The following is an 18,135-nucleotide window of genomic DNA, read 5'->3' as shown; positions in this document are numbered from 1 at the left end:
CTGTTAACCCCCTACTCCGACGCGCCAGGCTGAGACTGGATTCCAATTAAATTCCGGCACTAAGTGACAGGTGGAAAGAGCCCGCTGCAGCCAATAAGTTCATTAGGATGCGGCTCCAGCACATCCTCGTCCACCTAATAGGATTTTTCCCAGAGCTGAAGAAATAAAGTTGTACTTTATTAACTGGCAGTGCTAATAAATACAAAGATTAATCTCGGCATTTAAGCCTGCAGCGCTCCCCTTACACTCAAAATCACAAACCTGTAGTTATTGGAGGGCAAGACAAATCACAACTAAAAACCGCACGCGCAGTGGAGTTATCAGACATAGGTTCCAGAGGACTGGAAGGTGAAAACTCTAAGATGCTAACCCCATACATTATGAAAATGTATTTCCAAAGTATGTTACCAATATTTTGTAGTCTTTCATTATAAAACTTCTTCGCATTTTTTGGAAACTTTGACTGGGCATTTTTTCCCAGCACCAGCCAACACAGCGGCACAGACCATTTTACAGCCAAACCACATCAAAAACGTGCTCAAGCCTGTGTTGTTACACACTCACTATGGCTCCACTTGGTGAGAAAATGTTTTCTTTAGAAGGGTTCACAATTATTATTATAATAATAATTGCTTACACTTATATAGCGCTTTTTCTGGACACTCCACTCAAAGCGCTTTACAGGTAATGGGGACTCCCCTCCACCACCACCAATGTGCAGCCCCACCTGGATGATGCGACGGCAGCCATAGTGCGCCAGAACGCTCACCACACATCAGCTATCAGTGGGGAGGAGAGCAGAGTAATGAAGCCAATTCATAAATAGGGATTATTAGGAGGCCATGATTGGTAAGGGCCAATGGAAAATTTGGCCAGGACGCCGGGGTTACACCCCTACTCTTTTCGAGAAACGCCCTGCGATTTTTAATGACCACAGAGAGTCAGGACCTCGGTTTTACGTCTCATCCGAAGGACGGGATAAAGATTTTAATAATAAAGATTTTTAAAAGGCTCAGCAATTTTGCACTGTACTGCAATTAAAGCAATCCTGTTCTGTGAAGATCAAAATGTGGTTATTTTGAAACAGAGCTAACAAGCCTCTCCAAGACAGGAGCACAGAGAGGATTGTGGGACTCAATAGGAGTTCAGTTATCCAAGACAAACACCCAGTATCCCTGCATGCTGGAAGAGAAAAAGGAGTATAGAACTTGTATATATGCAAGACGAGTATAGTGTGCACAGTACTTCCTGGCTGCAGAAAGCGAATGGTTTGGGAAGGTTTGGATTTTAATCAGAAATAAAGAGACTTTGAGTTCAACCAATTTCACTCCCAATTTCCTTTGGTCTCTTCGCTACACAGGACTCTCTGAAGACTCATCTCAGCTCTGGCCTTCCCAGCCAGCTACTCACAGACTGAAAGCATTCAGAATGACCGGGAGAAACGCTCATCTTCACACAGAATACAATGAACACAGGTGAGGCAAACGAAACAGAGTTTGAATTCATGGCTACGTTCAATATTTCTCACAAGACAGCTCTAAAAGACCTCATCGTCATAAACTGAATTCCTATATGGAATGAAATCGACAGGGAGAGCTGCCTCTCAAACCTAGTGCACTCGCACTTTCACCAACTGCACCAACTGGTAAGCAAAGAGAAAATTGTGCTTCTTTGCAAAACTGTTTTTTTTTGGGGGGGGGGATTTCACTGCCAAAACACTGCCAAAACGCGAGACTCGGCGAGCAGGCTGGATCAGGAAAGAGACGCAGAGCAGAGAGACCTGGGGGCCTGTGGGGGGCTGTTGCCACTGATGGAACCACACAGAAAACGGCCTTTCCGTTATTGCCCGGGGAGACAGAATCCCAATTGGTAAGAGCTGACTGGCCAATCGACAATATGTATTAATAGTATTAAGGATGCTGTCTCATCTATGGCTTTCATTGGCTGCTTAGTTGATGAGGCAAAGCAATCACCCAGACTTTAGAGGAACACGTAGGGCTGTCGTCCCCTGAAGATGCCACATGGATCCTGTCCTGGACAGATCGGGGCACCTCATACCAGCAGGAGTGTCAACTCTGAGAAACTTCAGCTCAAAGGCAGTAAAACAAATGTTTTGCACCTGTTCACAGTTCTGTGCTGTCCCTGTAGTCTCTTCTTTCTAAGCAGCTCACATACTCTGATAGAGCTCTGGAAAGAAAGGACCGTGTCTCGGCAATCACTGTTGCACTGAGGCTAAAACAAATGCAGGACAATGTTTCGCATTGAGCAAGTGTGTAAACACTCTCGGGGGAAAAAAAAAGGAATCATCTTGTCAATTGCTAGTGCATCCTATATGATAATTACTACAGTGTGCGTCGGAAAGTCACACAAGTGCTCGGCAACCACTTGTCAACCAAGAAAACAATTAACGACATTTCAAAACGCCTCTAAACTCTCGATTCAGCATCACAAAGATAAAAAAGGAAAAGAAACAGGAGTGTGGAGGCATCCGTTCTATAACGGCCAATTATTAAGGTAATGGAGCCGAACGCAGGCAGGTGGTCCAATTAGGTGAAGCTGGCTACTGAGGGTTAGAACACCTGTGTCATCTGTAGCTCAGAATTTCTAACTTAAGAACAGCTAACGGCTCTGACGGCACGTCAGTGCGGGTGACAGTGTGATGTCTTCATTACCAGCCCAGGTGTCAAAGCTCTAGGATCTCGTGGGAGGCACCCTAGTGTAACAGATGGGCACAAGAAGGAGGACACGTACCCGCTGCGAGCCGCAAGAGCACATAGCAGGTGCAACACAGCGGCAAATAAATCAAATTTGCCCCCTGTGTGGCACCTGGAATGCAGGGATCAATGATGCACAAGAGACCACTCTGATCAGGAGCAATATTCAGTCGCAAGATACTTAGTTGTAAATCACGTAAGCACATGGGGTTCAACACAAGACATCCCAGTAGTTCAGGAACCTCCACAGGGCATCCCTCACAGAGCCCCTCTTCTCCAGACAGCTGCCCACCTGCCCTGACAGGTAAGGCTCTCTGGCTCAGGTGCCATCTGGTAACAGTAATTATAACACCGATCGTGGGTGTGCTCTTAATTATTAAATCAACGTGCTCATCCACCCGAAGAAGGCTCGGCGGCTTTTGTGCCTTTTTCTTTCTACTTTTCCTCATTGAATTAACACTTTTATTGTTATAACCACTATAATAATCATCATCGTCATCGCCAGCGATCAGTGATGCACAGGAGACCACACTGATCAGAACCAATATTCCTTCATGGTCGCACAGCAATTCATTTCCTTTTTAAAAAAAAAAAAGGCCTGTATCAATCAATTCATTTCTAAAATCAAACAACCACAAAAAAATATTTAAAAACAATTAGGAATAAGTGTTAAGTCTATGTTGCATACAGTATTTAAACATGGCAGAAAACCAACTTTATCCCTGAAACCTGGCGCAGATGCAGGGGTTTGTTAAGAACATTATGCACACGCTGCTGATACAAGTTTAACAACTTCTCATCAGCCGTTCAATTTAATTTCCTGGGTGCACGTACAGCACACACAAAGCTGACAGGGCAACCACAGAGAGAACAGGGGACGTCTACAAAGCAGACAGAAAATTAAAACATGTACAAAAAGGCCTGTAGTTGTGAAGCAACATGTACAAAGCTCATTTTCAAATAACAACATGCAGCAGAGCAGCCAGGTCAATGTCTCTAAGATGATACATCCACAGCGAGAACAAATCCAATTGCTGCCTTCTGAAGCTGAAAATCTGAAAGCCTGCCAGGGTCACCTGTGAATCGATAGCAATTCTGGGCCTGGAGCATTAACATCGCCAGACCCTCGCTGACTGATCTTTCAGAGAGATGAAGCCAGCGCTCCGTCACGCCTGATCAGGCACTGCTCAAACACACACCTGAAACCAGATTCTGGGCCACCTCAACAGGCCACGGAGATTGTTCAGGCAGGAGCATGTTGTGCAAAGAGGCCCTTTACATACAGACTAGAGAAGCAGTAGTAAACTGCCCATCTCAAAATACAGAAGACAGGAGTTCCTTACGATTTCGTCCACACGTTGCACACACTGTAATGCCAGGCTCTCTGGTCTTGACGCTAATTAACCGAACAGTCTTTAAAGAATCCAGAGTCTGACAAACACGCGTGCATATGGCCTGTTTTCAACATCGTCATACATTCTGGTTAGAGTTCCAGAGAACTCCTGTCAGACTTTGGAATCAGACTGCTGGCTTTTTGCTCACTGCCCATGAGAATCCTCATCAAGCTCGAATTCTTTCATTTCCACAACCAGCTGTTACCCTTGGTTGTTGCTCAGTCCTTACGACCAAAGATACTCATCATTTGGTCCACAGACGTCTGCTCTGACCATTCTGTAAGCCTTGGCCAGTGCTCATCACCTTGTGTTACTTATCTATGAGAGCCCAGGAGGCATACCACAAGAGAAAGTTCAACATTATGCATTCAAAGGGAAATTGCATACTGGGAAGAAGCGCCGGGTGTCTGTAGGAAAGCTACCTGGATTGCTGCTATAGCCTGTATAAAAATAAAACCTACAGTGTCCGTATTGAACAGAAAAGCTTGTGTATCCCTAACCTGACATTTAATATTGTTTTCAGAGTATAGACTATTTTACAGTCTGTACATTAAATACCGATTCATTTGTCTGATGCTTTCATTTCCAAAGCAAATTATATTTACACTCATTAATACAGCCAATACTGGGGCAATGTGAGTGAGGAACCCTTGAGCAAGGCGCAACGGCAGCTCATCCCCAGGGATTTGAATCCACAACCTTCTAGTAACATTCCCAGAACCCTGACTGCTGTGCAGCCTCCACTCTGCACCACAAGAAGAACTTCAGGAGTAAATGATAGGAATCAATAGTCTGGTGGTTTTTCTGGTCCACCCCCAATTAGCAACACAGCACTGTTACTCTGTTACATATGGTAAATTCAGCAGCTCAGCTTGCAGTATCACTGATGGACTGCATCCATTTGGCATGAAGACCTCGCAGCACAGAGAAATAGGCTTCTTTTACCGCAAAGAAACAAACTGCGTTACTAATAAGGCTTGACTGCGTCCCGCATCAGTGACTCTTGCTAAAATACTACCACGGGCACACAGTCGTATCCAATTAAGATGAATACCTCCGAATTGCAGCCGGCATGGTGACCTTCAGATCTGAATTCCCAGCGGGAGAAAAGGCCATTAGACTACATAGAGAGTCTGCATCTCTGAAGTTTGTTTTCTGCTGTGTACCTTAGCAAGACTGATCATCAACCTTTCTCCTCGCCAGAGGAACAGGCTCCTCCACAACTCAATGATCCCTGCGAGCCGATATAACCCTAATGTCAGATCGGCACTGCAGAATGTACACTTTCTCAGCTGATATGACCATAATTCCTCAGGTTTTCCACTGCACCAGAAGTTTAGGCACTATATATCTAACTGCAACTGTACCGGCGAGAGGCAGCGTTAGTTAGTGTCTGTGATTACATGCTCAAGCCCTGGACTGTCCACACCAGAAGCACTTTCACATCTGCGAGTTCTCTTCCTCCTGCTTCCTCGCTCCTCAACAAGCACGCCCCGTGCCGTTTTCCTCAGCGCACATCGTGCACAGGGAACGCTCACCCCAATAAAGCCACAACATGCTTATGCCAAAACAGCCGGAAACAGCACGCCCAAGCAGAACGCCAAGATCCGCTTGGGAAAAAAAAACTTTCTGCATGAGCAGCGAACAGTTTTAACAACGAGGAGTTGCTGCTGATTTTGGATCACTGGTAAAACGTGATCCGGAGAGCTCAATTAAAAAGTAATAAGTAGTGCTTTGAAAAGGGAGAATGGGTGGTACTTCTTTATGCAAAGCAATGAAGGTGTATGGAGCAAGTCAGCCAGCCATGTTCATAAAGCTGAAACCCTGGCTTCTTTCAAGGAATGAGATCCTTGATCAATTAACTACTAACCACCAAACGAGCTGGATGCAATGAAGGGTCTACTCCAGCGTATAACTTATAGTATGTTCTCAAGACTCTTTTAGCCCACTTTTCAAAGACAGGTGTTATATCAGCAGTACTTAATATGGTGTTTTAAGTACCTTTTTTTTGACTGCTGTAGTGTATTGCATTTTGAAGCACATTTGTAGATAATTAAGACACTCCGGAAGAAGAAGAATTAAATTCCACCTTCATTTGATTCTGACTGTATAGGCAATTTACATGGATTTGTAGGACTGATTCCAGATCATTTTTCATCCAATTACGTAGAATACAGGACACATGGTACAAGATTCCTTTTATTTTGTTATTCGTCTTGAAAACTAGTGCCTATAATGAATATGTGGGTCTCCTTAATGAAGTAGGCTGGCACTCTTACTGAAGACGACTGGCCCTTTGCAGTAACCATTCACATCCCCTGAGCCTGTCAGACTCCTGAAGACCGCAATCTGTTTTTCCATCAGAAGAATTAAGAAACAGACAAGAAGAGAAATTTCAACAGCAACTCTGAATTCTGTCTCAAGTGACAGCATTTCTAGGAAAGGATCAAGATTGCTACTTTTTAAAAAAACTGCATCACAAATTGTTAAAGCAAAGTAGTCAATGGACTTGATCTTAAGAACTAATTTTCATTTTGGCTCATCTTCTCATCTCATGATCACAGAGAAGTAGTGAAGAACTGACCAATAAAAACTTTCTGAAAAATGATAATTACAGACAAGCTCTTCCACTGCGTCTCATCGCCACCCTTGACCACTGGCGGAATGGTGGCTCTGTGGCTCAGGATCTGCGCCTGTGGCTGGCCGGTTCAAATCCCATGGCCGGCAGAGGAATCCTACTCCGTTGGGCCCCTGAGCAAGGCCCTTCACCCCAACTGCTCCAGTGGCGCCGTATAAATGGCTGACCCTGTGCTCTGACCCCAAGCTTCTCTATCTGTGTCTCTCATGGAGAGCAAGCTGGGGTATGCGAAAAGACAAATTCCTAATACAAGAAATTGTTTATGGCTAAAAAAGTAATATACATATACTTCTTTTATTTTAACTATGTTTTCAGCCTTGGAAATGATTTAAAATTTTAAACACCTCAGCCATTCGAAGCAGAAAATCTCCTCACTACTCCTTAGGAAAACACGGACAACTTTTTCACTTAATTACCACAATAACAGCAGCCAGCTGAAGTCGATTTTACCCAGCAGGCTGCAGTGCTGGTCACGACGCTCCTCTGCCAGGGGTGCGTGCTGAAGGCAGAGAGCGCGGTCACTCCATTCTCAGCCCGGGAGCCGAGGAATGGAAAGTCAACCTACTGCGTCCACTGCGATTGCAGTTTCCCCTGCTAGTAATGACCAATACGCTGTCCCTCAAATATACGCCCTCCCACTACTGTAATACAGCCAGAGCCTTAACTTCCAAACCACCTCTTTAACTATCTATTAGCGGCTAATGACTAATGGCTGCAGCAGCACTCTGCAGTGGAGAGCACTTGGAGAGCAGCAGTTTGAGAAGCTGTACTGTGGTGGACACTGGCCTCCACTGTGCAGCCACAAACCTGGAAATATTTCAGTTTGTTCTGCTTAAATCTAGATTGCACTTGCTGTCCCCTCACTCTCCACAACGCCATAAGGTTAAGTGAACAGTGGGAGCTTGTGAGGATAAATACAGCACCACATTTCTGCTGTCAGAGGGTCCATGCAGCCAGCTGGCTCAGGTTCTGCACACATTAATGGAGTACACAGCTTGCATGAAGAACAACACACGGGTGTTTACATGTTAATAAAGTACAAATTAACAGCTGCCGAAGTTTCAAAGGAAAGCATATCCCTGTACACTCTTCTCTCCCGTGGGAGCCCCCATCATACAAGTTTTATCACGAAGCTATAGTGTTTGTTCCTTTGCAAAATAAAATTGACTGTAAGAGCATCATAGGGCAGCTAGAATTTCCAGTTGCGATAAATGCAAATTCTGTGTTTGCCATACAAGCACAACCAGTCCCATCCCTGAGGATTATGAAGTTGCTTTCAGGCTGAGCAAGCTGCTTGTACAGTACGTGCAGAAAGAACCACACTGACGTTGCCCTACAAATCCATGAAAATTGCCTATACAGTCAGTATCCTTTTCCGCCGTCTTTAAAAATGCAGGACTGGGGGCCTAAAATAAAGGTGGTCTGCACAGGACCTGCCGAACAGCAGATCCAGCAGGCAGCAGACATGTGCAGAAGTGGAGTTTAAGGCCCCTGCAGCTCCTCAGAGCACGTCCATCCCTTCCCATTTCAGTCTCCATGGTGACACTAATAAAACCAGAGGCGTTCAGTTCACCAACACACCACCTCGCTAATATAAAGGTGAAATATTTGAGCGCTCCTGCTGAGAGTCAATAACAACAGGGGACGCACAGGTAGGGGTAAATCCCCTGGTTTTAACACCACCGTTGGCCAAGACAAAAGATCACGCTGGAATCGCCTCTGGGCTGCCAGTGTTCACACTTCAGGTTCAGCAATGCGGCTGTCGACTCTTTTATGAAGTGGCCTCCTGCTTCAAGTCCCCTCTAGCACACCAGCTCTTACAAATTAACTGCACAGACTGGATAACCATCCGCTCTGCTCTCCCTTGACAGGACAATGCTGGACAATTTTGCCACAATGGCACATCAGCATGTCTAAAGCTGCTCATCTTTCCAGCACTGAGGACTGTCTCCTTCAAGGATCTTGAAATGACCGAGTGAGACTCCACGTTCCTGGCCTCTGTAATTCACGGATCAGGAGGAAGAGGCGGCTCCGGGGGCCCAGGGCAGATTAGGGTCGGGGCCGTTGTGTGAAGCCTGCCCTCTCTCCCACAAAGCTTTTCTGAAAACAGCGGGCTGAAAGCACAACTGCTGCACTCTGGGAAACGCTGCGCTGTGGGCGACGGATTTCCATGTGGCACCAGGCTTCGGTTTTCCGCCCTCCCTTAATTGCTCCGAGGGCGTTAACTAGCACTGAGATCTGCTGGCCTCCCACTCAGCCACCCTCCTCGGTCTGCGCTGCATGTGCATTATTCCCCGCGTGTGGGATGAAATATGTTTCACTTGAAACCCACATCTCAGCTGACAACATGTGAGCTACAACCTCAGCCACCTCAAGTATATTCTTAGCTCACTGCAGAGGAGTTAATAAAGCACTTGCTGCAGGCAACGTTCGCTCTCACCTCTGCAGCTCCTCATGAAGCTGAGGGCTTTGATGCAACCAGTGCTCCACGCCACAGCACCCACCCCCCACCCAACACAGTACGGTCATGATCGTCTCCCTGACAGAGTGCCAGGACCCTGTCCTTAGCCATGTGGCTCCCAGCGTCCTGGAGAGCGCTTTCGAAACAAGGAGACGGAAAGAATATCAAACGAAATGTCACACTGGAAAATCAATGTGCAAGTCAATACAAGTTAGGTGGACCAATGTTTGAGCACCTGCCGAAACACAAGCTGTGCAAATGCCACCTGAGAGCACGTCAACACATGCCTACCCTCTGATTACCATTACCATCACTGCAATTAATTTTTCAGCTTCTTTACCGTCTGTTGATTAAGGGCTACTCGTTTATTAACTTCTGGGTTCGAACTAGAGAGCACAGACACATACGGGCACGCTGTGCCCCGAATCCCAGAAAGCAGACTTCTGTGCCAGTGGAAGGAGGCAGGACAGCCACAGACGTGCGCTCATCTGACCCGGCTCAGCCCAGAGATCAAGCCTGCAGAGGGAGCAACATGCAGATACACGTACAGGAAGGGGACAAACGCACTGCCTGGGTGGACAGCAGTGCATTTCGTGGCAGAGGGTAGAAGAGCGTCTTTTGTTGCACATTAGGAAAGACGTGGGCTTTTGACCTGACAGAAATTGATCAGAACAATCATTTATTCCTTCCATATTAAGTGGTTGCCAGTATCCAAGTCTTGTTTTGTATGCAAAAGGAGGTGTCTGAGGTGTCCTATCAAGAGCACATCAGATTTTCAGCACAAGGCCTTCCTTGTTGATGATGACAGGTGGAAATTGATAGACGCAGCGTACAGCTTTCATCAAGACACCACAATCTGCACCAACAAAAAACAGGCTGGAGTGATGTGGAGGAGACACTGTGGGCTCTTCTTCCATTTTAAAAGCTACGTTCCTCTTTCAGATTGAGCTAAAATTACAGCCATAGCTTTAACAAATACCAATTTTTGACTGTTGGCTGTTTTGCTTGTTTGTCAGCATTCAAGTAAGTTGACAACACTCACAAATAATAACCTTCCTAGGTACCAGGACAAGGCTAGTGACATCTTCTCTTCTTTCTCAAGTGTCACCTTAGACAGCAACAAATAATCGCACTCAGGCTGCTCATAAAAAGATTTGCCCAAGAGGGCAAAAGTAATTTTAAATGTCTGATCTTTATGTGTAATTTCATAGACTCGAATTTTCCAGCCTTCGGTGTTACTTAGCAATGTGCAAACAGACCATGATGTGATGCAGTTATCACTCGCATGCTCTGCAGATGACTTCAACTACAGTGAAATTTTCTTCTGACACGAACACGACACACCTGCAATCTTCCACTTCCAACACCAGCGTGCACACAGTTAACAAGGCACATGGTGGCACAGGCGTTTAAACAATGCATCGGGCTGGCTGCCAGCTGAATTACAGATTGCCTTTTTTTAATTACAGCACAAAATTGCCTGTCACACGCATCAGAACTCAGTTTAGAAATCTAAGGTTGTGCTGCAAATCCCTGAGGTGTCCCTGGGGGCCAGGTTTTGTCGCTTGCCCCACTTCATAAAATATGCTCTTGTTTGAAGAGCGAGATGTTAACGCTTAATGGGCTTTGGGAGACATTCCACTGCAAGTTACGTCTTGGTCGATGGGAAAAAAAAAAATCAGAATTTAACCCCCAGTCAGCTATGAAAACAGCACATCTACCTTTCACTGCGCCATTGCTGCTGGAAAGAACCGAGTAAAGCTTCTGAGGGGAGAAGCAGATGCTCTTCACAGGCTGTTCAAACTGATTTATGAGCTGCCAGTATCGGAGAGAGAGCCTTTAACCAAAGGGGATTCTAATGAGAATGTTTACGATCAGAGGGAGAGAGAGTGAGACAGACGCACGGCGTGCACGCCCTGCTCTTTCTGCCAAACGCTCTTTTTATTTTATTTTCAGAGCTGTTGAGGAATTTTACAAATAGGATATGTACTTTCCATTCCTGAGAAACACGACAGTTTACAGAGGTGATCTCTAAACTTTATAAAAGCACTCTGAATTAAGTACTGAACTGTCTGGGAGCGCCAAAGGTTTATGCATGGGAATGGGATGATTGATTCCTAACAGAAAGCAACGCAAGCAGAGCATGGCAGTTTCTCATATACAATGAGCTAAACTCCTGGCAGCTGGAAGACTTGAGGAAACGGAACGTGAAATGTGAAGGTTTTCAAGACTTTGCACCAGCATCCATCAGGCCTGTTTTCCCATTATTTCAGCTCTGCAGAAAGACCCAGCTGCACACAGAATCGAAGCAGAAATGCTGACGGGTTCTTTCACCGGGGAGTCCCTTGTCAGAACCTCAAGCGAACAGATGGGAGAGGATACGGAGTCATGTCTTCATGATCACCCTGGGAGCCGTCTGACTGCCTCTAATACATTTTAATGGCCTCCCAGGCACGATCCTCACTTCGGTACGAATCACTTTCGTCAGACGTGAAGGCTCAATACGGATTAATCTCTCGCGATTCCTCTGGGAGGACAGGATTACCGCGGGCACTGTCGCGGCGAGATAGCGGCGAGCTACAAGTCGAGGAGAAATGCAGAGGCTTTATCGTCGAAAAGGAAAACAATTATCGCAGTGGTGATAAGAAAATATGGCTGGATTTGTGAACGCAAACGGGTTAAAGGACAGTGAAGACCGCTACTGCACTTTATCACACCTGGCCCCTTAGACAGGAGGTCCTGCCAGCAGCTGCAGAGACATTTCACCACTGGGACACATGGAGTGGAGTTACAGCACAGGCGGCACCTGTTCTCAAGGCAGATGAGCAGACTTGTGAGGTCAGCAGGTGCAGGGTTAAGGGCCAGGAGAGCAGCTTTCATTAGAGCGGACAGATCCTGCTCACACTGTAAACCTGCTGGCTCCTGTACAGGACAAGTTGGCCTCAACAGAGGAAGAGATCAATTCCTTTCACTGGTATAGCATTTTTCACCCCGGCGTGCTCAAGATACAGGCAGGAGAACACACACGAAGAGCAAGTACTGGGGCACGATACCACACCCAAGTCCAGCAGCGCTTGCCCAGGTGTGAAATCACATGGAAGGAAACCTGGGTTGTTTCTTTCTCATCGAGAGAAATGTCCCAGAAACTTCACAAACTGGCCAAGGAGCAGGAGCAGGAGGACGCGTCCCGTGTAAATGTGCGAACAGTCTCCCCCAGCCTTGCATCAGGAAGAGGCTTCACAAGGCCTCCCTGACCAGCGCCCTCACGTGAGGCACCTCAGCTGTGGGCCAAACCACACTTCATGAGCGCCTCCGAGTCAGCACACTGGAAAACAGCACCTTTCTGTCCAGTACAGTCCCACTGGGAACCTTGCCAGCATGCCAGAGAATTCGCGGTGAGACTTAAAAAAAATGACTACAATTAGTGGTTTATTTTCTAATGAAAAGGAGGCGCGGTGGAAAAAAAAACACTGCACGTGCCTGAAGAGCACTGGACACTCTCCTTCGGCGTGGTCCACAGTCTGGGCTCCACACGCATGGAGCAGAGGACTGCCTGCGCGCCCAGTCTGCAAAACGAGCACCACTGCCTCAGAAGCACAAGCGCGTACCATCTGTAGAACTAGTCTGGAAGAAGGTAAACTAATAACAGGCTACCAACACGTACCCAGCTTTGAACTATTCAAGAGTCAGGCACTGTTTTCACACCTTACCAGCTGCTCATAATCAAATCAACATTTTAGAAGACCCGGGCACCTTTAACAGAACGCCTTCAGTTAGAACCAACAAGCACAAGCTGAAGCACAGAAACACCTGGCAGCCAGTTTGCACTTGCACAGCACACCGCAGCTGGGTAACAGCTGGAAAAGGAGGCAAGACGACCTTTCCCCCCCAATTAGAGAACGGCGTGCTCGAGCAACTTTCGGAGGAGTGGAACTGAAAACCTGCTCAAACGCCCGAGACTTCAGGAGCCCCTTGTAACGCACCTCTGCAACTCCTCTCTGAGGCACAACTCGTGTGGTAGGCCTGCTGTGGAACTAGACAGGTGCTTCTGTATTTAATTGCTGTGACCTTTGAATATGCGCTGAGCTCTGCTCTGGCGCCACGGGGAGAGAGGATGTGTTAAGCTAGGCTGACTAGTGCGCTATTCTTCCCTCTCGGACTGGGGCCGCGTCTATGCACTACAGCATATAGGCAGCATCAAAAAAGAAGGAAAAACAGCTCAGCCCTTCTGCAGCATTCATTCTTAACTCCGCTTGCACACACAAGCAAACAAGACAGCGTGAGCGAAGGACCTTTTGTCACGCGGCCCTCTTTGACTCCAGTTCAGCGCGGAGCTCTGTCTCAAGTGTCTCAAGACACGGCGCCGAGCCCGAAGGCGCGGTCATGAGAAACGCGCGCTCACACACACATACAGAAAGGCAGTGAGCCCGAAGGTTCACCGCAACACCAGCAAGCATCTCTCCTCAAGACCGGTTGCTCATTTCTGACCATATATAGGCCACCTACAGAAACTAGAAGGCAGGCCTGGTTTCTGCCAAACTCCAGTGGTCATCCACCAGGAGCCACAAGCGTGGATTCATGGTACATTTAACCATGAGCGTTAGACAGATTACCCATGTCTACAGTTAATCTATAAACAAGCCCCTGCCAACACTCCTGAGGAACAGCACAGTAAATCTGATTAACTTTATGATTATGAACGACTCTCTCCCCTTTTTATGGAAGATTGCAAATAACTGAATTACACAATTGAAATTCCAGCAGTGATGTATGGGAGCTAGATGAATCCTCATTACACGTTGCATAAAGAAAATTAAGACGCATAATTTTGTATACAAAGACTGTCTGAAAGTCAGCCAGGCAGGAATTCAGCTATCTTTATTCCATAACGCAGAATCAATCTGCATCAAGAAGCAGAAGCCAAATACGCAGTGAGCTCCTGTCTCCTAACAAAAAATGTAATCGGATTTATGAGTTTTCTGGCATACAAAGAACTTCAGAAAATGCATCCAGAAAACAAAGTGCCTTGGAACTTAAGATGCTTTTCCAATGTACCATGATGGCTAAAGACATTTCCACTCCAAGCACAGTGACGATCCATCTGTTTCTACAGCTACCTCTTCTGGACTAATACCCTGTTACATAAAGATTAAACTGTCCCACACTGTTATTTTTTAGATAAAACTTGCAATGCGGCCTTTTCATGTGCTTTTCCCCAAAAAAATCACTTCTTAAAACAGGCTGTGAGACATGCATCGCATCACTGTTCTAAAGGAGGAAATTTGAGCAAAAGACATTTTAATGCCCTGCTCTTGGACTTGTAAAGAGATGTTTAAACAATCAGTGACAGAGCCGCAAAGCAGATTTTAAAGCAACCTTTAAAACGTATTCATAAAGTCTTGAATGTTTCACTAACCTTGTGGATACTATATTTCCAGCAGCACTCCTGTCATCATGGAAGTGATTTACTTTAACAGCAGCTGGGTAGGTGTATTAATGGAATCATACACTAAAGCACTCGAGTTTCCTGAAGTACCAGCTAGTCAGCGTGTTTGCCTGTGAACAGACTTGTTTATTAACAGCGACAATCCGTAATCCTTAAAAAAAAACACGTTTCCTTTGAAAATTTAACAGACAATTCACAGTCAGACAGAGGGTGGGGTTCTCAAAGGCAATGTGCTATAAAGCACATCAGGGCAATCGTCTCAAGCTACCTGTTTCCTTCGTCCTGCACATCACAGTCCTTATTGCTCATGGCAGAGGACAGTGGTACAAGTGCATCACTCAAATCAAGACAAGCAGCTAACAAGTGCAGACTGGATGCAGAATCCCAACTTTGTTTTCTGCAGGCCCTGCATTAACCTCCCTGCAAGCCCTAACACGGACAGCTGTAACGTTTGAGCCTTGCTCCAGAAGCCTCTAACCCAGTGCCTCCCAATTGCTGCCAACAAGATTAAAGATGAAACCAGCTGAAGCATTTGTCAGCCTGTCACGGACAGCACTTAAATCCAGTTCACACCCATGATTTCAAACTTAAAAGGAAAAGGCCAAGACCTGAAAGGTGTTAGACCTACCTCCTGTGTGTCAGCTTCCAAAGCAAAAACGTCCTTCCTTTTAACGGTGAGCAAGTCCAGGTCTCTCAGATCGTCTTCCTCGTCCGCATCTGCCGAGAACATCAGCTCCGAGGCCTCGGCGGTCTCACCCTGCTCCTTATCTGCAGAGTCTTCTTCCCCCTGTCCACGCGGCCCTCCAGCAGGACTGGGCACTGCGTATTGGGAGCCCCCTCCCCCGGCTGAGGGCACCCCACGGTCACCAGTGGGACTCTGCCCTCTAAGCTGGGCTCTGAAGCTCTCCAGCTCTTCCTCGGTGCTGGACTCCTCTGCCTCCCCGCTGTTCGGGCGGGTCGACAGTCCGGCCAAGTCTCCTTCTCTCTCCTTCTTGGCTTTGTTGAGGAATCGGACTCGAGGAGCCACAGCCAGGCCTAAGGAGCTGTGGATGGGAAGAGTGGGAACAACAGTGTGAGTGCTTCTCCAATGCTTGACCCTGTGTTCCAGCTACTGAAACAAGCACAGGCCTGTGACCAGGTCTCAGAGCCACAACATGTCCACATGTCCAGACACATCTAGGAGTGCCAGACAGTCTTCACAGGGGTACAGTCACACTGAGCTTTCACAATTAACTCACTTGAAAAAAGGCAGAGAAACATGGATTTAAATGCTCAAACAAGCATACAAAACTGCTCCGATAGTCACCTAGCAACACAAAGGCTGGCTTTAAGAAAACAGAAACCAAAGCCACCAAAATATTTTATTCTTCTTCACAGCAGTGGGATTTGTTCGTGTAAAGTGATTTGATACGCAATTAAGCTAAAGCATTCTTCGCTATCCCTGGGAAAACTGCATCAGCTAATGGTGATGAGGTCTCTAACAGTTAATGGCCTTCCGCAGCTCGCATAGGAAAGAAAAGCAGAAATACTTGCATATTAAATCACCAGCCATAACAACCCCACGGAGTTCTTTAAGGGAGTCCTGTATTAACCAGAAAAAAATGACCAAATGTGCCAAGTGCAATGGCAGCAACAGAAGCTACTATCAGTTTAAGCTAAAAATAGAATGTGCTTCAGGTATTAGAACTTTATACCCAACAGATCATTTTCAAAATATAAAGAGAGTAGTCAACTTATGCAAAAACCTTTTAAATGCAGAAAAAGATAGTTTCAGGTTTCTCATATTTTGTTTAAGCGTTCCCTAAGTTTACAGAGGAGAAAGGTCCATGGGTCCATTTGGAAGAGTGATGCCCTCTCACACCAGGACATCGGGCAGCCCGCTGCACCCCAGCTCCCCTGACGCGGGCCAGTCTCCACCCCTCCGGGCAACCCCTGCTTCGTTCCCAGGACCTGGGGTCTCCCCGAGGAGCGGAGGTGGTCTCCGGAGACGGGCGGGGGAGGGAGGAGAAACTGGAACGCGTCCATCAGTCCAGCTCAGGACAGTTTGGCCAGACTGGGCCCACAGGTGGACAGCAGCGAGGGGCGACCGATGCCCAGCAGCCCTGGCTGTCCACCAGGGAGTCCAGCTCATCTCCCAGCTTTTGCAAGAAGGAACACCAGGTTTAAACCTTGTATCTTCAGGTACAACCTAGTGGATGACTTACAACTCTTAGGAGGAATCTCCAAGTGCTATTATATTTGTTTGTTTGCCTTGTGTGACTATAATTTAAGCGGTTTTGTTTTGTAACACATACTGAGCATGCAATTGGCAGAGGCATGATTCTCTCTCAGCACCTACGCATTGGAATTCTCCCACACTGCAAAGTCAGGACGCGTGAAACATCTCTCGTAACACAGCCACCACAGACACAAACAGTACTGAGTATCACTGACCACAGTAAATGCACCGAGTTACAGTTTCTTAACAAAGAAGTCATTCCATCGATGAAAACATATCCTTTCACTTGTAGCAGATAAATATGTAAGTGCCTCGGGGACCGTGTATTTTTAGAAGTCTAAATAAGTGGTGGAGATGCAGTGGTAAAGGACTCCCTTGCCTGTCTGAAGGATGCCATGGGAGCTGTCACACTGCAGTACAAACACAGCCACTGAGTGGGCAGAATCGGCTCCCCCTCTCTACACGACAGCTACTTCTCCTTAAACCCAGAGCTCGATCACGCCGCCCCACCCCTTCCAGAGACTACTCTGACCTGCCGAGCACCGAAACGATTCAGCAGCAGGTCCCAGAGGGATATACTTACAGAGCATATTCGGACAACTGCAGCGCAAACACGTCGAAGACGTCCTTATTCTTCATCAGGTAAATGGAGCGGAGGTAGGAAACAAAGCACTGAAATCAAAAACCAAATTAATGTGAGTTACTGGCCACTCCCTTTTGTGACAGGACTTTGTAGCATCGTTTCAGGACAGTATGCGTGGAGATCTACAAAGTACGCAGACTGGATATTCATTACTTCAGTGTGACAGTGTTTTGATGGCCTTGTTACAAACATGGTGTTCAATTTTCCTCTCTGTGATTTGCCAGGCTGCTTCACCTGCTCCCAGCTTCTATTTTGAGGCTTACGGTCTGTCAGCCAATACTGCACGAGAGCAGCACAAGCAGAAACCACAAGACCACGGGAGGCCTTCAAGTCTCAATAAAACATGTCTGGGACTCTCAAGTGGGCCTGGGAGATTTTCTCGTTATGTACAGACACAAAAATGCTTTCGAAAGCCCTTGTATTAAAAAAGGGAGAGTCAGGTGGGACTGAGCGAGCTCTGGGTCACTGGTTTACAGCATCCACAGCTCAGGGTTAAGACAGCAATGATCTCCCCAGAAAATATGCAGCAGCTGATCAAATTGATGTGGGGGTCTTCCGGTTTTTTTCGAGGCAGGAAAACCCCCCAGTTTGGAAAAACAACACCCCACAGCAGCTTATTTT

The 18,135-nt window shown here is 46.7% G+C and overlaps 1 protein-coding gene across 2 annotated transcripts in view; it reads right to left on the bottom strand.

The window, feature by feature from the left end:
• The window catches only part of ddx10 (DEAD-box helicase 10), a 107,756-nt gene that overhangs the window by 63,121 nt on the left and 26,500 nt on the right, over positions 1-18,135 (bottom strand). For both annotated transcript variants that reach the window (XM_088922082.1, XM_088922083.1), the window contains exons 12-13: positions 17,455-17,543; positions 15,282-15,696 (exon numbers count right to left, since the gene is read on the bottom strand). In XM_088922082.1, coding sequence (XP_088778208.1) covers positions 15,282-15,696; positions 17,455-17,543 — 504 coding nt within the window. The remainder of the gene's footprint in view (positions 1-15,281; positions 15,697-17,454; positions 17,544-18,135) is intronic.

This window comes from Atractosteus spatula, chromosome 7, assembly GCF_055471065.1.
Source record: "Atractosteus spatula isolate fAtrSpa1 chromosome 7, fAtrSpa1.hap1, whole genome shotgun sequence".
Lineage (NCBI taxonomy): Eukaryota > Metazoa > Chordata > Actinopteri > Semionotiformes > Lepisosteidae > Atractosteus > Atractosteus spatula.
This window is presented reverse-complemented; position numbering and strand designations above follow the sequence as displayed.